Raw genomic sequence first — 22,239 nt, forward strand, 5'->3', positions numbered from 1 at the left:
GCAGGAATTTGAAATGGCAAAGGCTGTCTAGGGGTTGTGGTTACAACCTAGACTCCCTGAGCGGAGCTCTCTTCCACATGGGGCCTTCCCCCTGACAGGATGAAGCCATTTGTAACCAGGACAGCCCTTCAGTCCCCCTCCCTCATTTTTTTTTTTGTCCCTCCCACTGCTATTCCAAGTAGCAGGACTGCCCTGGTCCTTGAACCAGCTGGAACAAAGCAGCTCTTTGTCACTTGAGGGGTGATTTAGCTCTCATGGAGGCCACCCCCTTCCTTGTCTTTCAGAAATGTTTTCCAGTCAGAGAGAAACAAAGTCTCAGGCTGTGTCTGTGACATCCCTTCCTCACTCACATAGCCACGAGGTAGCTTTCCTCAGGCTGGGGATTCTAAATACACTAACTTCACCATAGTGCTCATTTCTGCCACCACTTGCCAGCAGGCTTTTACCCAGAGCTAGTGAACTTGCCGGTAGCTTCAGGAAGATTACAAAGGGGGGAAGGATAAATTAGAGTGACTGGCGGTGAAGTCAGCTAAAGATGGCTTGACACCTTTAGAAGAACGAAAATCCAAGTCTTTATTTCGCTTTTGAAGAACCCAAGCAAACTGCCTTCTGCATGGTTATGAACTAAGTCATACCTATAATTAGAAATGGGGACACTGGCTTTGGAGGCATATCTGGAATGGTGACAGATGGGTATTGGTATTTCCAGCTCAAACAGGTCTTATCTTCTCTTCGATGTCAGAAGCCAAGGTCCGGGTGTAGCCGGTCAGTTGCAAAGAGCAGTTCAGGAATGTGAAGTGGTTTCAGGAGTCTTGTGGACAGCACCATCACCTGTGACAGGAGGGGGCACGGTTAGGGACATCGGTTATCAGGGGCTAAGAACGATCTCAGAGGGAGGCATGGGGTGAGCAGCATGGAGAAAGCAGACATGGCACAGGCCCCTCAGCTATAACCTGGATGTTAAGAGCAGCTCATGCTTTGCTCACCTGGGCTGTGTGGACCTTCCGGCCCATCTGTCTGATTCTGGGCGACTCTTCCCTCAGCCTGGACTTCAGTGTGAGGCTGATCTCTCTCTAGAACACCAAGAGAGCCTGTTCCAGGACTTGGCTGGGTACATGCTACGCTTTGTAAGGGCCAGGTGAGAGCTGCCGGAGCCGGCAGTAGGCACCTCTTTCTATCTAACTGCCTATGGGAAATAGGGGAGGTGATCCAGGGAGGACGTCCACAGAGTGCAGCATGACTGGGCTTCACCAGGCCGTGCTACGCTGGACAGGTGCAGGGAGGACGCCTCCCTGTCCTCTTGCCTGCCCCCAAAGTTATCCCAGGTGTAATAAAATCACTGAAGTAATCAACTCCGAATTCAACTAGCTCATTGGTGCAAAACCGAGGCCACATTCCGACTCAAGGCTGAACAGAGCAGGGTCATGGGCAGGGGAGGGAGTAGAAAAGAAACATTTTAGAATTTTGATTTTGTTTTTGAAAACAACTTTTTAATGGTCGCTGAAGAGTTCCCCCTCTTTTTCAAGAGCACTGCTTTTGAAGTACTTGTTCTTAGAAAAAAGCTATCTTGAGGAATACATAGCTAATGCCAACGAAGCTGTATTTTTGGCAGGAAAAAAAAAAACCCTGTGTACTGAAGTCTCTGCTTCTCGTTCCCCTTGAAATCTGTGCAAAGAGAGTTTGAGGACAGTGCCGAATATAACCACGCCCTCGCCACCCCACCTTGAGTGATGCAGCAAACCAAGCAGGTGTGTGGTGATAGTGCCTGCCAGGCCAGAGCTGCCAGCAGAGGCTGGGGTGGGGGGTGGGGTCTCAGCGCCACTGCTGGTTGGCTGGAGTCCCGCTGGAAATTCACTTTCCTTGGAGCCTTGCTCTCCCACCTCATTCGTCCCAGAGAAAAGAACACCTGAGCTTGCAGCACTGCCACAGGGGTTATGTAAGTTCCTCTACCGAGAGCCCAGGGAGTGCTTGACTACTGTCAGCTGCTGCTTCACTGTGATTTGGTGACGGGTTTGCGGACCCGTCACCTCCTTTTGATTCATTTGAAAGCTCACAATTTTCTAAAGAAACACACACAGGTTCTCATAGTTTTAGGACAGGCTTACAGACCTCTAGGACTTGTAAACCACCATTAGGATGCCTACTTAAGGATGCATACACAGGACCGAGGAGATGGCTCAGTGGGCAGAGACCCTGCTGTGCAAGCATGAGGCCCTGTGTGTACCCCCAGAATCGGCAAGAAAGCCGGGCGTGGCGGTATGCTTCTGTAAGCCTGGGACTGGGAAAGCAGCGGCAGACAGGTTCCAGGGCCTCAGTGGCCAGGGGCCTAGCCTACTTGGTGAGCTCTAGTTGAGAGAACCTGTCTCAAGAAATGAGGTAGACAGCTCCCGAGTAATGACAGCTGGGTTGCTGGGTTTGTGCCTTAGCCTTTCCACATGCCTGCAAGATGTGTGTGCACGTGTGTGTGTGTGTGTGTGCACGCACACACACAAACACACACACACACAGCTTTGCCCAGCCTCTGGATACAGACCACCATGAGGCAGAAGAGAGCAGTGAGGGCTGGTTAATATACTGAAGACTCTCCTCCGTCCTGTGACCGGCCAGTCCTGCTATATTGCCAGACGGCAGGCCTCAGGCCCAGTGCAAAGCTATGGGCTGCCTCTCCAGCTGAGGTTAAGGGCAGGAGTGAGCATGGAGTGCGTCTCCAAAGAGGCTTAAATCTCGGTGTCGGGTTTGAAGGACTTGGTGGGTGGGGTGGGGACGCTGGCTACAGATTCAGTTGATGTAGACACTGACAGCAGCAAACAGAGCCCAGGGATCCTGTCACACTCAGGTCCTTTGCTGGGCTCATAGCCATGGCTGACAAGAGTCTGGATCAGTTTTCTCTGAGTGGGAACACAAAGACCAGGCTTCTCTCATCTAAACAAGCAGGCCCGTGAGGTGACAGCCTCCTGAGTCCACGGCCTAGGGTGTCTGGGGTCTGCTCCAGATCAGGTGGAAACAAACAACAGGAAGCAGAGGCAGTTTCTGAAGTAGGTTGGGGGTCTGTGAGGGAGGGAGAAAGCAGGGCTGAGTCCTAGGACCCTTCTAGAGCACAGGCGTAGGCGTGTCCACTTTGAGCTAGACCCTGACAAAGGCTCTCGCCCTGGAGCAGTTGCTTAATTACTCTGAGTTCCACTTTCCTCATCTTTAAGGCATGACTAACACTGTCTGCCTCGGATGAACACTGCAGAACATTTTGTACAATGCAGGCTCCAGAGGGGCTTCCGGTGGTAGCTGCTGTCACTCAGCTCCCTTGCTGCCTTCCCTCCTCGCAGCTCACTGCTGTCCTTAAGTGATGATGAAGGGGCAGTGAGGTTGCCAGGTGACTTTACGCTTGCTTCTGTTCCTCACGGGATTCAAGTCCTTGCTCTCCTCTCACCTCCATTTGATAAGCCCAGCCCCCAGGACAGCATTCCAGGCCCTCCTGCTTCCTGCTGGGCTCTTTCAATGGTGCTTTCTTCCACAAGCCCTTTATGGTCAGTCCTGTGGGTCAGCTACCGGATTGGCTGTTTGGGGTACTGCTTTATCTGGGCAGAGTTCTCATACTCTTTTCTGTGGCCTTTCAGACAGTTATGATGTCTCTGCCTCCAGTAAGCCTTCCTGGACCACCTTTCCCACTCTCCAGCCTCAGTGTGCCCTCTGGCTATTTGTCTCCCACTGTTTCTTTAGCACAGGCCTGGTATAGAGCAGGGCCAGAGACAGTGAGTTCACACATAACCAAGTAAAAAATAAAAAACAAAACAAAAAAAACCCTGAACAGTCACATGGCGAAGGAGGCGATTCCACCCTGGCTGGTAGGAAGCTTTTCATTTGGGAAGTTCTCAGAACAGGCTGGCCAAATGGCTCTGCGTACATTTACTTTGTATCAGTTCAGTGAAACCACTGTCTGAGGCTGCACACAGCGTGATCTGGGTCACCCTGAAATCTGCCAAGCTTCCGTCCTTAAGTACCAAGATGTTTGTTATTTCCTGTGTATGTGTGTTTTGCCTGCATGTATGTGTGTGCGCCACAGCACACCTGGGGTCCTCAAAGGCCAGAAGAGTGGAGAACTGGAGTCACCGATGGCCATGAACTACCACGTGGGTGCTGCGAATGGAGTTCTCTGTTAGAGCAGCAAGTGCTCTAACGGCTGAGACATCTTCCCAGCCCCCCGCCTTTCGGCACTTTTACATCCTTGCCATTTTTGACAAGTAAACTGAATTAAAGTATTTTCTGTTGTTTTTTTTTTAAGTTAATTCAAACAAGACTGTGTTGGTATTATTTGGCTAAAATAGTAATTTTAAAAACTTGGCTCCAAAATGAGAGGAAAAGAAGCTGAGAAGAGCATGAAACTAGCCTATCAGATGAAAGGTAAATGTTTCACATGTAGCCAGTATGGAGGTTGATTTAACATTGGAGAACACCGTCCAGAGAGACCTGGGGAAGCCTGGGGAACAGACATGAACTCCAGGGGCCACGTCACTTCTTGCCCACAGAGGGTCCTTATTCTCTGGATTTTCGGGTCCCTTTTCTCCCTGGTTGCAGCTTCCCTTTCTTTCCTCTCCAGCTCTCCTCTCTGCTTAACTCTTGGTTGTTGCTTTCCGCCCCTCACCTTAGGCCTGGCACCTGCCACGTGGCACTCAGGAATTGAGAGGTCTTCCTCAGGACACAGAGTGAAGCCTGGGACACCTCCCCCTCCCTGCACACTGCACTGCCACTGACCAGAACACCACCCACAAGAACCTCCCATGCGGAGAGAGGGTCATTGCTGACCGCAGGTAGAGCTCACTGTCTATTAGAGAAACAACAGTTAGCAGAGAGAGCTCATTAGTCTCTGAAGAGCCTGGATCATGGCATTGCTACAGGCAGCCCTAATGTTGGAGGTTCTACCACGAACCATCTGAGGATGGAGCTTATTCACATACTGGCTGACAATGAGACGGCCTGGAGGACCTTAGGGTCCCCACAGCTAGGGCGCCAAGTCCCTCCAGCAGCCCTCTGCTTGGCATGCTCTGTACTTGGCTGGGGCAGCCTTGCCCTGGGAGGCTCGCTGGCTGGCATTCGTCTTCCCCAGCCACACTGTAATTTGTAGGTGCCAGCACCTTTCTGTTAATTTCTGCTGAATGTGGAGGTGGCCGTAAAATCTAGAACCTGGATATCAGGGCCCTCTGATTTCCAATACCAAGAGTCAAAGAAAGCAGACAGCATTGGTCTCTTTCCTTTTCTCCTAAACCCTATCCCTTGATCCTCCTCCCACGCCAAAGCAATCGCATAGCACAGGCTTCCATCTCTGTAGCAATGGCTTTGCACACATGTATTGAAGGGATAACCCTGCTCATGTACCTGCTCTACTATACACGTAGGTACACATTCACCCCGCTGGTGCCAAAACATAACATGCTTGGAGGGTAACCATGGAGACAGCTATCTTTTCTGGAAGACCTGGGCCCCAGCTGGCCTGCTGTTCACCTTGTCCCAGATGTCAGCACTGGGCGTCAGCTCTCTGCAGAACTTGCACCACAAGAATCCATCACCTTTGTGCTTCATTCCTTCTGATTTTGGTGTTTCTGTTAATATTGCAGATCTCAACCTTTTTGGGATTCCCTGTCAATTTTACAATGATGTGGAGCAGGCTGGGTCACCCTGAACCCCTAAAGATATATATGTAGAGTTGTGTATGGCCAGATTTCTGGATCTCTCTCTCTCTCTCTCTCTCTCTCTCTATATATATATATATATATATATATATTCTCTGTCTATCTATTTCTGCATATCTTCTATCTATCCATCTATCTGTCCTTATATATATATCTTCTATGTCCATTTTCTTTCTTTCTTTCTTTCTTTCTTTCTTTCTTTCTTTCTATCTATCTTCATATATCTTATCTATCTATCTATCTATCTATCTATCTATCTATCTATCAATATCTGATGTGTTTCTCACCAAACATTCTGCTTCAGAAATGTGGAAGTGTGGCATCCATACCCATCTGCGAAAAGCAGCAGAGAGCAGGGCAGCTCTCATGCTTGGCCTCTCTTCTTTTCCTGACCTGGTTGTTTTCTGTGGGGATACCTCTCTGTTATTGTCTTCTCACAATCACAGGCTTCCGTGGGCCTCATGACCACCATTCAGCAGCAACAGAGTTCAGCTGGCCAGAGCATCTGGCCACAGGGCTCCATGCCATACAGTGTAGTGAGGAGACGGGGCTGGTACCCAGCACAAGTTCTTTGAGGAAAGGAACCTAGGAGTTCTCTTGTCTTGTACCTGTTTGGGGTGGGTTGGTAGGGGCAGAAGAGAGGCTTTCGCTGTGTAGATGGGTACTTCCCACACTTGGTCAGGCCAGCTGTGCCTTTGACAGTCTACCGGTACGTCACTTCTGCGGAAACTTGTCCTTCAGCAGGGTTCACACATTGTTCTACCAGCAGTGTGAGAATAAGCAGAGAAGGGAACTAGTGCACATACTATTCTGGGTACGGCTCAACAACAAGGCCTGATTTTCAGGGTGCTTCTAAAACCAGGAGGCTGAGCTTTCCGTTAGCTGCCGGCTAGGCAGCTACCTGCCAGGTGGAAGGAAGGGCTTGGGGTCTCCGAGAATGTTACTCCAGTAGCACTCAGGCAATCTTCCTGCTTTCACAAGCTTAGAGGCCAAAGGGACTGGGATGAGCTGCCACCCCTGCTTCACCCTTCCCCCTCCTTGCTCTGAGAATCATCTTAGGGCCTGATAATACCTCAGGGAGTTTTTGCACAAAGAACAAGAAATGATCAAGCCATTCCTTAAGCCTCCAATACTCTGAGATGCTCTGTCCACAGAGTGGGTGCAGGGTCAGACTGGTAAAACCAATGTGGCTTCTGGCCTCTGCTATCATACTGTCACCAGATTTTGAAAGCATCTGTACTGTCTCCTTTTAGAGAAGAGATTACAGTGTCTGGCAGGCTGTTTCAATGTATAGATGTTCTAAAGAATTAGGAATGTGATTCTTATATCAGGAACAGCAAAAAGGGTGCTTATACTTATTTGGAAAAAAAAAAGTCTCACTAAATAGAATCTTAACTCTGCTGGCAGAGGGGTACAAAAGAAGGCTAGAAAGTATTAATTTTCCAGAAGTTTCATCAGCTCTGACAATAATTGGTGATAATTATAGCAGAAAGGGTCACAGAGAATGACTGGCCATTTCCAGATCTTAGCCTGTTCCCTAAATACCCAGCTTCCCTTTTCTGGTTTGGTGTCTGGAGAGAAAGAGAGATCTGGTCTTCTTGATACCACCAGCCAACTCAGGCACTCAACTCCATAGACAATTGCTACCAAATCCTCTTGGAATCAGTCCATCCACCAAGACAGCAGGCTTACTGAGACTGTGCTGGCAGATGTGGAGCAGTCGGTGAACAGACAAGATCTTTACTGCACTGTGTGGGTTTGGATGCCACAAGAGACTCAGGAAGAGTCTGGAGCGACTGGCAAGATGTCACAGGAGGACAGGAAGCTGCTTGTGTAGATACACGAAGCATGGTAGAACCAGGAGGAAGCCACACAGCACCGAGGTAGGCAGGACTGGGCTAGAATGCTACCATCCGCACCCAGCTGTTTTCTGTGTAGCTATGTGGACAGTATTAGCTGGTGTCTCCAGTGAAGTCTTGACCCTCTTCACAGCACTCTTGTCTCCTGGCTACCAAAGGTGGGAGGAGGTCTCTGGAGTCCCTTAGTGTTCCGATTTAGAAGTATAAAGTCCTTACAGGCTCATGCAATTCAATACTTGACCTCAGTTGGAGGCTCTGTTTGGAGGCGGTAGAATTTTTTGTAGGTGGGGCTAGCTGGAGGACAGGAATACTGAACACTGGAGGCCACAGGGTTATAGCCTTGCGCTGCTTCTGGACTCATACTCTCTTTATTTCCTGGTACCATTTGGTACCATTTATTGTGCAAACAACAGGGATCCTTTTGCTTTTGTGAGAATTTAGCTAGTTATGATGAACCATAGGTCCTTAAGCATAAGGAAAAGAGAGAAAGAAAGAGAGGAAGAAAGAAAGAAAGAAAGAGAGAAAGAAAGAAAGAAAGAAAGAAAGAAAGAAAGAAAGAAAAGAAAGAAAGAAAGAAAGAGAGAGGAAGAGGGAGGGAGGGAGGGAGGAAGGAAGGAAGGAAGGAAGGAAGGAAGGAAGGAAGGAAGGTAAGTTAGTTTTCCAGGGAGGTGTGGGTGGGCTTGGTATGGCCAGGAGGATGACTTTTGGGGAAGCATCCAGAACAAGATAGGGCATCAGGATACGGGGAGAAAGAGCAGATGGAGAAGGGAACAAGCCAGAAGAGGAACAGTAAGGCCCTCACCACCTTTCCCCCATCACTGCCCTTGGACTCCTGCTCGTCTCACCCATGACTCAGTACCTGGGTTCCTGGTTTCAGAGATGCTACAAGGTCTCTGACCATTTTGGCCTCGGAGACTGTGACGCCGCCCACCACAAAGAGGATCAGGAGGGGATGGTCACTGGGATGGGGCCGGCTCACCTGCAAAACAGAGAACATCAAGTCAGACAGCAGCAATGGCTCCTGCTTTCCTCCTGCTGGTGGGACAGAAACCTTAGAGCAATAATGGTTTATTGTCATCCAGATGTGCCAATGACTTGAGACTCCACAGGCTAGGAATGCACAGCATGGGACCTTAGTACATTCTTACAGAAATGCTTTACTGAAAGGAGGGTTAAGGGTGCTGGAGCCATCAAATATGAGAAGGGCCGAGGGACACCTTGTTTCTCATCCTTGTTCAGGACTCAGTATACACTTGTCCTTCTTTGTCCCATAGCTCTGCCACAGCTACCATTATGGCCTTTACGTGTTTCTTTCCTGTATCTCCTCTGCTAAGGTTGGCTCTACCAGAGCAGGCAGCTGTTTAGTTCCCTGCTGTCTGCTGTGCTTACCTTTTTAAAGCACAGAATTGGTGTTCTACCACTGTGGAACTAACCCAGTTGTTTCTGGTGATGGGGTGGAGGTTTCAGATCTATGTGGATATAGGGATCTATAGGTCACCATCATGGAGATGAAAGCCTGGCATGAGTTAGAACCAGACACTTCATCAAACCAGCCAGAGCCAAAAACCTACCCTACACAAATACTACATTAACTGCTAGAGAGATTCTTTCTTCCCAGTTTTTTGTTTGCTTGTTTGTACAATTTCACCCATGAGACAAAATTATATACTAAAATGAGAAGTGCTCTCAGGAAATGCAAAATGATCCACAAATTGATCTGGTGATGAGGGCAGTAAGGGAACAAGAGAGGGGTCCTGAAGGCAGTGTGTGTTTTCCTAAAGAATGAGCAGGACAAATGGCATGAGCCACACTATACAGATAAGAATTAGGCAGCTGTGTGGAACAACTCAAGACCCAGCCAGGACCAAGTATGCATGGGATTGCCCAGAAAGGGTGATCAACTGCCTGAATGGCCATGAGAGCCAAGGCCATAGGCTTCCCCTCTAGCAAGAGAGAGCAACAACAGAGTGAGCGTTTTCAATCACTGATGTATAAGTCACCAAAAGGCCTTGGATTGTCCCCAAAAGCATCAGGGTAGGCCATTGGGCCATGAAGAAACCCAGAAGGAAAGAAGAGAAGCAAGTAGAAAGGCAGAGGAGGAGGAAGGAGGAGAGCTAAAGGGTCTTCATGGTAAGTACTGGTAATACAGGAGTAAGTCACAAAGCCAAGGAGGTCCGCATGCCTCCCTGGCCTCCGGCTTAGCCTTTGGTCTGCCCATTGTCCTGTCCTCTGTTCTTTCTAATCCACACACCACATGCTTTCAGCAGCCTTGCTGCTAGCCCACCAGCTCCCAGGGGTCATTCGCACAAGCCTCCAACAGCTATCATAGTGTTAGGGGTCACGGACACCTTCGGGTTTCATCTAATGGGATGTTTTTGTGGCATCTGTCAGTTGACGACACCCCACTTGACTTCTGTGGTGACACTCTGTTCGCTGTTCCTTCCATCTTTGTCTTTTGTTCTCAGAGTTCATCAGTTCTCGCTCGTGGTCTGCCCCTTTAAATGCTGATATCACCGAGGCTCCTTCACCCATGACCCCTTCCTCTTCTCACTCAGTCCATTGTCCCTGAAGGAACTTCTCAACTGTGTGTACTTCCCGAACTAAGCTCTCTGGATATTACCTCCTGAACACCCCCGAGTCCCTGATTCCTCTAATTCTGTTCTCTTGTGTGACTCAGGATACCATTGCCTGAGGCACACACTATAGTCCTCTTAGAGTCCACTTTCTTTTCATCCTCTGGTCAAGTTGTGTCCATGCTGCCCCTGGCTGTCACTGACAGCTCCCTGCCCTCAAAATTTTTGCTTGTCAGTGGATCATTGTGAAAGTTCTTTACTTTGTTCTATCCCTGGTTGCCATTCCCTGTTTCTTCTTCATCTTTTTGTCCTGTATTTGTCTATTTGTCCTGTATTCTTCATCTATTTGTCCTTTCTTATTTTTAAAGTACTTTTAATTATTTTAAATATTAGGTGTATATGCGTGCATCTGTGTACATGAGTGCAGGTTCCCATGAAGGCCAAAGGCATAGAATCCCCTGGAGTCATGGTAGCTGCCCATCATGGGTACTGGGAATTGAACTCTGGTCTTATGCAAGAGCATTATGTGGTCCTAACCATTGAGCCATCTCTCCAGTCCTGGCCTTGTAAGCTTTCTGATATACTACTATTTAGTGTCAACTATAAAGCAAGTGCTTCATCATTTATGTGTATTTCCACGTAATTCTCAAAAGCCCCTTGAAGACAATCACAGTGGACCATGCAGATGAAGAAATTATACCTTGGTGTCAGGGGCTACAATGTAAATGCTACTCAGTTCCATCACAAGCTCAGTCTTTGCACAACTGCACTCTCCTGAGGATGATACAGTCTCCCCACGTCAGAATGTAAGGCTCTTTGCTCTATGTCTCCACTTCACCCCCATAAATCCAGTAGTTCCTGGAGCCATTTATGATGACTTGTACTGTGACCAAATCCATGCTTTCCTGTTCTCTCTCATGAACATTTTGTTGAATCTATGACATTTTACTGAAAGCAAACGCTGCAGGGTGAGTTTATCACAGGAGTCCAACTCAATTAATTTTCACAAAGTCAGCAGTCCTATGCAATCCACACAGAAAAATGAAAAAATCAATACTTGAATCCCTCTCCAGTCCCTCTGGTCACCTGTTCTAACACCCTGCACGGTTCTTTTTCTTTGCTCATCTAAATACCTGTGATGTTTCCAGGGCAAGAGGAAGGCAGTGTGGTCTATGGTAGACCACAGCAAAAGGCTTTGTCCTATGTCAGTGCCATGGCATTGTGTTGCATAAGTGTTGCATGCATCGTGCTGTCCTAAGCTGCATTTAGTCTCCTCTGTGGGGAGTGTCCTCACCTCCCCCTTTGCTGCACTCTTTCTCTCTCATGCTTTCTTAAAAGCATTCCTCTCCCAGGCCACCTCCTACTCCTGTTCCACGGTTGATATCTGTCAAGCTCTTCTATCTTGACCTTGGCAAACCAGATTGCTGTTCCACCATAGCCACCCTCTCCTCTTGCTCTTGACCTTGGCATTTTTGGTGCTGAGTATCTCTCATGCAGAGAGAGCTTTCAGTACGTGTTACATGGGGAAAAGAGATAAGCCAGGCTGGTGAGATGGATTAACGGGTAAAGGTGCTTGCCACACAGTCTTGGCAACCTGAGCTTGGTCTCTGGAATCCACACAAAGGTAGAAGCACACATGCTGTTTAACAGGTGCCTCACCCGCATGCATCACAAGCCCACACACAATAATAACAATAGAAATAATCATAATAATAAATTAAATAAAAATACAGAGTAAATGTTAGGACATGCAAGCTGACAGAAGATTTCCTTGCTTTCTTAGAGACTTAAAAAAAGTTTTAAATTAAAAAAAAATATTTTGTTTGTTCTTCAAGACAATTATTTTTTCCCCTATGTAAGGCTGGCATCCTGGAACTCACTCTGTAGACCAGGCTTGCCTTAAACTCACATAGAGATGTCTGCATCTTCCTCCCGAGTGCTGGATTAAAGGTGTGCACCACAAATGCCCAGCTCAAGACTTTATTTTTTTAAATACTATTTTCTTCCTTCTCTCTTCTTCTAATCCATGTCATCTACCCTTTCTTGCTCTCTCTCTCTCTCAAATTAATATATAGTAATTAGTATCTATATATTTAAATATATAAATACAACCTTCTCAGGCCGTATAATATCACTGTGTGTATGATTTCAGGGCTGGGCACTTGGTATTTGATAATAAACTGGTATGCTCTTCCCTGGGAAGGACTCCTTTTCCCACTGTGTCCCGTAGTGGCCTAGTTCTTTGCCTAGGGTTAGGACCCCAGGAGATCTCCCCCTTCCATGTTGGCATGTCTGTCAGTGCCATCCTGCTTAGACAGGCATGCTGATGAGACTTCATCAGTGTAGCTTCTTTGATACTTCTGACTGCTTGTTCCTCGGGCTCTTACAGCCTTCACCTTCCCTCACTCTTAGTGATGCCTGAGCCTCAGGAGGAGGAGTTGTGTTATAGATATGTCAGCTAGGGCGGGGTACTGCACGGTCCCTTGTTCTCTGCATTTTGATGGGTTGTAGTTTTCTGTACCGATCTCTGCTTAGAGACTTCTGAGAGCCACTTTGTCTAGGTTATGCTGGTTTTCTGTCTCAGTAACGAGACCCTGAGAAACCTCAGAGCCCCAGAGACAACTGCTGTTTCTCACTCGATCCCAGGACAGAAATACAACTGGATCTGGAACTTTAGCACGGCACAGTATGTTCCTTAAGACATATGCTTTCCATAAGAGAGTTTGGAATCTGAAGTGCATGCCTAGAAACTTGGAAGGACACAGCAGAAGATGAAAAGGGGGAAGAAAATGAAACGCACGGCAACAACAAAGAGCAAGTCCCTGGGGCTAAGGAGTGGAGGGAGTGTTGGTCTACGCACAAATACATGGGCCCAATTAATGCATGTTGGTGTTTGCTATTTTGGTTTCAGTTTAGATTTATGTGTTGATGCCAGACTTTCTCCTCAGAGCATGGCAGGCCAGCAGGCTGCTGGGAAGTGGAGCCATTCCCATCCCAGTCCCGCATTCCTCACAGGCAGCTGGACATGACTGCATTCCGTCTGCGTGTTAGTCCGCAGGGTGACAAGCTGAAGACTGACACAGCATGTCACTGCACATTCAGGGCATCATAAAGCAAATGGAGTCTCTGCTCTCTGTCACTTAGTGAGCTTCGAAGGGCTGTGATTTGAGGATGTTGGCTCTGGTCAGGGAACATGGCTTCCTCCCCCACTGCACCCAGCTTTTCAGTGCAGATTATGGGGCCTCTGCAGGTGTGGGCTCTGGAAACACTCTGATGTCTGGATTGGCTTCCATGAAGGAGATGTCAAGGTGAGGATCCTGTCACTTCCAGTGTTCGGGACTTTTCAGGCATTCTGGGGATCCTGCTGCTGAGTCCTCTCCACATACTGTTTCTTTACTCAATTTCTCTCTATCTGTGATTCACTTATCTCAGAATAGGTATGATCAGGTTGTCCATACTCCACTAGTGATCAGTGCTTTACCAAGGCAGCGAGAGAGGCTCAGGCTTTAAGAAGAGACCAGGCCCTGGAAAGACCTAAGCTGGCTCTGAAAATGGCTGTCAGGACTCATCAGGAGCATCATCATTGGTATTGACCACTTCTCTAACATGGTGGTGTTTACTTACCTAGTTATCAACAAACGTTTATTGGGCAACTACCTTGGGAGGTGGGAGGCACTGCTCAAGGTGCCAGGGACTCAGCAGTGGACAGAACAGGGGAGAGTACCTGTGGCACACAGCTTATGTTTTACTATGGAGGTACAGGCAGGGGAGTGAAGAGAAGTAGGGAAACTGGCAAGTGCAGAAGGTGGAGAGTGCAGAGGAAAGGAAAGAAAGAGGGGAAGGCAGGGAAGGTGGGGAGGAGGGGAGGAGAAAGAAGGGAGGAACGAAAGAAAGGAAGTAGAGAAGGCACTATGGAGAATTCTCAATGGCACTGTTTTAGTTTGCTGTCTACGGCTGTGATAAAACATGAACAAAACCAAATTGGGAAAGAAACGGCTTATTTGGCTTATAAGTCCTGATCACAGCCCCACCACTAAGGGAAGTCAGGGCAGGAGCTCCAACTGGAGCAGACTCAGAAGCCAGAGAGGAACACTGTTTGCTGGTTTGACTTCCGTGGCTTTCTCCTGCAACCATCTGCCTAGGGGTGGCACCGCCTATGGTGGGCTGTGACACTCTCACATAAACCATTACCAGCCTGATGGGGACAACTCTTTAGCTGGGATTCCTTCTTCCCAGGAGTAGCTTGTGACAATCTGACAGAAACAAACTAGCACAGGAAACTCTTTGTTTTTGATACAATTTGGCAAAAAAAAATTTATACTTCCAGCCCTTGTTGATCTAGCTTCAGCTTCTGCTTATCTGCCATTGTATTCTCCTTCTCTCCACTGGCCATGTTAGCTCCAGCCATTTGGAATGACCATAGCCTTCCATGGTGTCTCAGCACTTTGTGCCTGACTCCTCCTGACAATATCTTAACATCCTCTGGCTTCAACAGATTTCCTCTGTTCCTCACATCACTTCTCTGTCTTCCTTGCAATGCAGGCCATGCTACAGCAGGCAGGTGGCTGGTCATCTATGTCTCTCTTACCACAACAGCCTTTGCTGTCTGTCAGACAAAGTATGAAGAGTGCCGCAGTCAGTTCTTGCTTTTGCTAAGTAATTCAAAGTCCACTCCATTAGAACTCTTGGAATAGGCCTAGCTAATGTTGGATATAAATCAAACCCTACCTCAAAACATACATCATAATTTAGAATTTGAACAATGGTAATAAATGGTTACAAGGAGGAGCCACAGGGCTTGTACTCATTTCACCAAGAAGCTCAATGCCGACCTATTTTCTCCTAATCAGAAATGCCATTAAGTACAGTGGACCTCGTCCAATAGTTTCTGTCTCCGAATCTTGTTTTCCTTGTATGAGTAATAAAGAGCGGGTCTATACGACCTCTGAGGTATGCTCAGCTCTCACAGCTCAAGGATCTGATGTCATCCTACACAGGAAGCCCAGAACTTACCCCCACCCCCACCCAGTGAAGCATCCTTCGATGACAGTCCTATCTACAATCCAATCATCTTCCCTCAGCTCAGAGTGGGTTGCTGGTAGCCATCTGAGTGTATTATGACTATACTCAGTATAGTATGTCCAAACATGGTTGTCTGGTCATGGAAGGAGGTCTTGAGGCTGACTGGGCTACTGGTAATCAAGAGTCATTCTAGGATAAATGAGCTCTGTGAGCACTTGTTGGCGATCAAGGAGAAACAAAAGCTCTGGCTGGACATTCAACCATGCATTCACCAGACTTTACTTGAGCACTTAAAATATTATGGGCATCGCTCAGCCTCTTCTCAGGGCACAGAGAGCCTTGCAGACTGCTTACTTACCAGATGGTTTCCAGCTTTTGGTCCTAACCCTCCTGCATTGCTGTCTTTGGGGTCCCTGGACATCCTGTGACCTTAAAATAAATCAGCCTTTCTTGGATTAAGTTGCTGTGACCTATTGGAATGTTACCTCACAGTTCAGACTGCTTTGAAGGCCTGTGTGAGTGCCATTTCTTCATGTGGGCTCTTTCCTGTTTCCAGGCCACAAGGCTGTCTCATCAACTCAGACCATAAGGCCCAGAGGCAGGGCACTAAGGCTTGAATCTTTGTCATGAGTCTTTTTCTAATTAAGCATGGCCACATAAGAAATGGAGCAATTACAGCAACAGAAACTTTGAAAGCACACAGAGAAAAGGGAGAAGGACCTCGTGCCATTTCATTAGACAAAATCCACCCTCTTCACGCCAATTCCAGCAGAGAAAACATCTTGACAGATCATGTCCTTTAGTCAAAACAAGCTGAGGTTCAAACACATGGAGCAGATATAAAGTGCATTACTCCCAGGAGACTGAAATCCAAGCCACAGATGTCAGAAATGCACGTTCAAAAGTGCTGCCTATTAGACGTGCTAGTTTTAAATTAAATTTCCATTCCAGTGAAAGGGGAAAGTCTGTTTTGATGGATTCGTTAGGTCTATACCCAGCTTTTGTCAGAGGACCTCAAGGTGCTCTGTGCAGGTCCGTTAGGGAGCGGGGCTTTTCCATGTCAGCTTCAGCCCTTTGCTCCTCCCAGCTAAGTGGACCCAGCTCGCTGTGGTGTCTGTCCCAGGAGGATGGCAGCCCGAGTGTGTAGTTACAAGCCCTTGCTCTGGCTGAGAAGTAACTTACTTGGAAGCCTTCCTTAGGTAGCAGGGCGTGCTTCTTCTCCTCAGCTTCTCATTCAGAAAGTTGCTTTTTAATAGATGGTTTTTACAAAATGGACAACTAGCAAGTGGTATTTATTTATTTTACTACAGACTTCCTGGTACCACTGATTTTGAATCCAGGTCAGAAGTATGAATGATTTTAATGTCTTCTCAGAGGGCAGGAAACCTACGGTCAGTTTGTGTTGCCCTTACTGCCCCGGACAGCCGGAGGAGGTGGATACCTAGGTACAGACTGTACTTTTCACAAGTGGCCATGATGATACCTCCTACTCCTCATCCTCTTGGTCTCTGTTTTAAGAGGAAGAATGTATGTTTTATTTCTTTGAAGCGGACTGCCTTGACATGTGGAGTCTTGTGCAAGTGATGTGACCTGACTTTCAGGCCATGACACCCAATGCCTTTCCCCTGGCTGTCCCTCTTAGAATACTGACACTGTGCAGAGGAGCTGAGGTCCTGGACCGCAGGCCCTCTGGAGTTCCCAGCTCAGCTTCGGCTCATTGACTTTGCTGGAAGAGCCACCAGGTGGGCAGATCCTGCCATGTGGAGCGCTGCCCACAGTGTGACCCTCTAGGCAGAATGAATGCTTAGTAATACTATGAGCCAGTGGTTCAGGATGACTGCTTACTTGATATAGAATAACCAGAATCAGTGGGAATGAAAGAGTCACTCCCTGATTTGTAGAAAAGAGTCTGCAAAGAACATGCTTTAACTGTCCACACTATGACACAATGATTCCAAGGAGACCAGATCCTGTTGCCAGAACTTCCCTACCCACGGAGAGTCTGCCTGACTCACAGAATATTAGACAGGTAAGTGCCACTTTTTTCTTATCTGTTTTGACCTACAGAAATGTATGAGCAAAAGCAAAACTGAATTGAGGAGGCATATCTAGGTGTCTACAGGGAGGCTAGCATTTGCTGCAGCACGGAGGCAGCAGCAAATCCTTGCCGAGGGCTCTTGCTGTCTTCCAGAGTGGGGCGATGGTGTAGAAGGGTTCTGGGACAGTCAGGACCTGGGGCATCCTGGGTTTGGCCTCCATGTCCGGCGTGGCCATGGCATGCCTATCTTGCTGGCTCCCTATAGTTTGCTCAAGGAGAGATAAAATATGCGACTAAGACTGTGGAGATCAATGAATTGGGCTCACAGTGGAGAGAGACTGCGTCTGGCAAAGAACATCGCAGACCATGAACACGGCAGACACGCCAGAAGCTCACCCAACTGCTTGTCTTCTGGCAAATGCGAACTGCGAGAAACTTGCAATGCCGTGACATTTCTGCAGGCAGCGTGTCTACTCTCTTCTTTGTCTTCTTTTTAAAAACATATTTTCTATCCTTTCTTCTTTTTTCCTTCTACTTGATTTTGCTATTTTAATTTTTTGAGGCAGGGTCTTACAGTGAAGCCTAGGCTGGCCTGAAGCTTACTATGTAAGCTTGAACTTACAATCCTTCCACCTTTATCCTCTGAATGCTAGATTACAAGCATGTACCACCATACCTGACTGCTTCCTTCCTCTTCTTTCTCAAAGATAGACTCTTGCTAGTAGGCTAGGCCAGCCTCAGACTCCAAATCTTCCAGCCTTCCCTGTGTGTACACCCAGCCCTGGCTATGTATAGGGTATAAACATGCTCAGTGTGGCTCTTTCTTACAGGCTGCAGTCTGGCAGGGACCACGGCATCACAGGAAGAAACACCGACTACCCACAGTCCTGGTGCGGGGTGCGAGCATGCCCCTGTGCATCTCACAACAGCTCCACCCCACTTTACAGATGAGAAGACAGAGGCACGGAGGGGCTGAGTGGTTCTCCCACAGTCTGGCTTCAGGCATGGCTCTGGTCTCTACTGCCTCCATCGCCAGCAGACCCTGGATGGAAGCTCACAGAGCATGTACTAGATGGGGTTGGGGTGAGAAATACACACAGGAGAGCTACCTATTATTCAGCAAACCAAACTACAGAATACATGCGAAGTGGAGAAGAGACCCCAAGCCTCCCCAGCATCAGCTCGCCCTGTCCACCACTCCGTTGGAGATTTCTTCTCCTGACATGCTGACTTTCCCATTCTAGAACACCAGCAGCCCCTCCGCGTAGGTTCTCTTCTCCAGGGGGTCAAGGCACCAGGGGAAACTCAACCCTGTGGTGTGGAGAGGAGACAGAGGTAGACTTCCATCTCTGTGATGTGGGCGCATGGCTGGGGTTGCCTTGCTCAGCAGCTGTTGTCCAGGAGGGAGGATGAGGGCAGCTGCTGAGGCCTGCTGGAGTTGACGCATAGCCTGGCTCCCTTGTGAAAATTTTGAATGAAGCTCCAGACTTAAGGGCCAGGCAGAAGTTCCTCCTTATCTGAGGTGGTGTGCTCCACAGTTTCAGTCATTTCCAGTATGAAAAGAAACTTCCAGAAACCAGTCTCTGAAGTTTTAAGTTGCAAACGCTTCTGAGAAGCATGATGAGCTCTTGCCCTGCTCTCTCCCACATGGAAATGGAACATCCCTTTGTCCAGAGTCCCCAGACTGTCACTGAGAGGCCACCTGGGTTATCAGCCAACCATGGCAGCATCAAATCATTGTGTTCCAGCACCCCTTAATTTACCTGATTATGCCCCCAAAGTGTAAATTATGTCCTGAAAGCAGGGTGCTGGCAAATCTGATAAGTCAAAGAAAAGCTGTAAAGTGCTTCCCTTAAGTGGGAAGATGAAAGTTCTTCCCTTGATGAGGAACTATATAATTGTCTGTGGAGGCTGCTGAGATGCAAGTTAAGAACAAGTCTTCAGCCATCGGAAGTGTGAAGAAGGGAAAAGAAACCAGGGTTAGGCTTACTGTCACACTTGCAAAGTTCACACTGTGACCATAACACACGCCATCTGCTCAGTGAAAAGAAAAAGGCATCCCGTTTGTGTGTCTGCAGTAAAAACATCAGCATCCACAGGGTGTGTAGCTATGGCTCCTGCCTTCACTGGGAGTCTTGGAAGGTGTTCCCTGCACTCAGTGGGACTAGGGTAGTTGGAAGGAGAAAACAATGGCGTCAAGTTATGCTGAGTGAGTTTTGCAACCTGTGTTCTCTAACCCACTCCCCCAGTGCCTGCTGTAAATGGAGTGAGAAGTGCTAAGGATCCAGAAGATAAAAACCTAGCTCTGTACTGCAGGCTCTACCTATAGCCTCCACAGTCTTTTCTGTCAGATCTGTACTAAGAAGGCATGCATGTGGAGATATGTGAGGCGGGGCTGTGCTCTTTTGCCTACCTAGATGTAATGAGCTCTGGCCTAGTCCTCCTATGCAGTGCTCATCACAGTCATTCGAACTGTCTTGACCTACCGATGTGTAATGGGGTATGCTGTGTATTTAGAAAAACACTACTCTGAAAGACAGCAGCTTGGACAAGTGAGACATATAACTATAAAAACAATTTATAAATACAGCCAGAGTGTGTACAAAAGATACAGAGCCCTGAGGGAGACACACGGGCCAGCGCCACTCTTTTCTGCACTCTTTCTGCTGCATGCTCTGTGGCTTCTTAGGGTGTGACAGTGGCCCTACCTCTCTGTGCATTTATTTTTTGGTCATGTCTCCAATCTAGTCTCTTCTTATACATCGTTGGCAGACTGCCTCTGGGTCAGCCCAAGTCAGCAGGAAATATCTCTGAGTGCAGAGAAAGGACTCACCAGAGGCACAGCGGCATCTCCCTTCCAACTCAAGTTAAAAATTGAGAATGTTCCCATTTGTGCAACGGTAGCCATGCATGGGAAGAATTGCCCGTGGATGACTTTATTTCATCTAGTTGTGCCTTTTATTTCTTTCTGGTTCAGTACTGACAAGTCTTGAGTGAGAAATTAGGGGCACAGACTCCAGAGCACAGGGCAGTGAGTGGTCAGAGGCAGGGGCAGCAAGTGCCCCCCGAGGATACAGATGAAGACGTAATGTGCAGGAGTGACACATTGCAATGCACGGATTCCTTCTTCCCATGAGACCTGGGCCCACGGCCCAGAAGAGCAGTCTGAGGAATGGCAGGTGTCCCTGCGCCCTGCATGATCTCACTCATGTCAGCGGTGCTGTGACCAAGCCAGGCAGAGACCTGCACCGACTCAGGAAAGGGAAGGCAGCTGAGGAATGCCAGAATTAATAACAGAATGTTTAGCTTCCAAGAGCACGCCTGGCAGACTGTGGGACAGGGGACGCTGTGGACAGGCAAGTGCTCTGGGGTGGGGATGACCACGGGGAACATCCTGGAGCTGTCATTTACAGTACACTCTTTGGGAATCACATGAGAATAGGAGAATGAGACAAAATTCCAGGCTTTCTGGAAATTTGCATTTACTGCTTAGCCACGTGAGGCCTCATGTTTCCTCACTGGGCAAAATGAGGATAAGGATAGGACCTGCCTCCTAAGGACCTCATGCCATGAGGATAGACAGGAGGGTGGATGGAAACATGCTGGCTAACTGGCCCACAGGATGGTCATAACAACTGTGGGTGGGAGGCCTGGACACTGTTCGCACCACCTGTGAGTCAATCTGTACCCACCTCCTTCCTTCTTGGCAGGCGTTGGGGTAGAATGGAGGTCCTTCTGTCTACTTTTGCCTACTTCTCAAACTGGCTTTTGAGATGTTATAGCAGCTGGGAGAACACAGATTCTCCCCTTAAATCTACTCCCTCTAAGGTCAGCTGGCTGCTGAAAAGGAGTTCCAGTGATGGGGTTGAATATCCCACTTCCCATGCTGACCCATCAGGGTCTCAAGCTCTCATGGCAAGACCACACGGGAGGAGGAATGGCTGAGTGCAGGAAGAGAGTTAGAAAATACTCTATAGCGCGTACAGGGGTAACATTCAAATGTGACAGCTCTTGAGTCACGGCACATGGACAGAAAATGCACATTGGGAGTCAACTGGCAACTAACATCCTAGTACAGTCCATGGCTGCCACTGGGTGTCCCAGCTTGTGTGGAGGTCCTTCAGTGCAGAGGGCTAGACAACGCGTCTGTCCCAGAAGTTAGGCTGTTTTACATTCTCTTCCTTTCCTTTCCTTCCTTCCTTCCTTCCTTCCTTCCTTCCTTCCTTCCTTCCTTCCTTCTTTCTTTCTTTCTTTCTTTCTTTCTTTCTTTCTTTCTTTCTTTCTTTCTTTCTTTCTTTCTTCCTTTCTTTCCTTAGCAAATGGCCACCAGGAAGAGCTACTCAAGACAGAGAGGGTCAGACAGTTGGCCCAGCAACTCTGGGCTTAGTCTCGGCACAGGAGCCCTGAACACTTTAAGAAGTTGAACTGCATTGCTTTATTAAGAAATAAAGAAAGAACGGGAAGAGAAAGAAACCAAGCAGCCAGGGATTGGTTTAGAAGCTGCTGGTACTAGGGAACAGCAAAACAAAGGGTAGAAAGCTGCTCCAGCCAATTTACTGCTTGGTCTCCAGTCTGAAGCCTGGCGTCTGTTCTCTCTGGGTTTTGGAATGGGCCTGTTTTCCTGGAATATGCTTTTATTGAACTCTGAAAGGCTGGATCTTTTATGCAGATTAATTCATGATTTCAAAGACTCTTTGAAGCTGGCGAAACATTCTGTTATTTCCAAGAGTTATTACTGCTAAAATACGGGCATAGCCTGGGAGGTCAGTCTGCAATCTTGTTTAGATACTTTTAAATTTAGAAACTTTACAGCGGCTTAAAAATAGATCACATTTGTGTACTTTTCACCCTCCTTTCATCCCTATTTCAAGGGTTACTCAGTCATTCTGACCTATGGCAGGCATGAGCCAAAGGAATTTAAGGAGTCTTTTGGACCATGGCAAAAAACAACTCTAAAGGAGTCTAAAGGGGTGATAATGAGTATGCAGAGCTGCTCATTATCCTACAGAGTAAGATCTAGAATTAAGAGTAAGGGCCTCCCCTAAGCCCAGAAAACAGTAGTGTAC

The 22,239-nt window shown here is 47.8% G+C and overlaps 1 protein-coding gene across 1 annotated transcript in view; it reads right to left on the bottom strand.

Annotated features, from left to right (window-relative positions):
* Positions 1 to 548: 548 nt before the first annotated feature.
* The window catches only part of Scfd2 (sec1 family domain containing 2), a 307,046-nt gene continuing 285,355 nt past the window's right edge, over positions 549 to 22,239 (bottom strand). The window contains exons 8-9 of the mRNA XM_060380761.1: positions 8,400 to 8,519; positions 549 to 831 (exon numbers count right to left, since the gene is read on the bottom strand). Coding sequence (XP_060236744.1) covers positions 739 to 831; positions 8,400 to 8,519 — 213 coding nt within the window. The 3' untranslated portion in view covers positions 549 to 738. The remainder of the gene's footprint in view (positions 832 to 8,399; positions 8,520 to 22,239) is intronic.

This window comes from Meriones unguiculatus, chromosome 3 (genome assembly GCF_030254825.1).
Source record: "Meriones unguiculatus strain TT.TT164.6M chromosome 3, Bangor_MerUng_6.1, whole genome shotgun sequence".
Taxonomy (NCBI): domain Eukaryota; kingdom Metazoa; phylum Chordata; class Mammalia; order Rodentia; family Muridae; genus Meriones; species Meriones unguiculatus.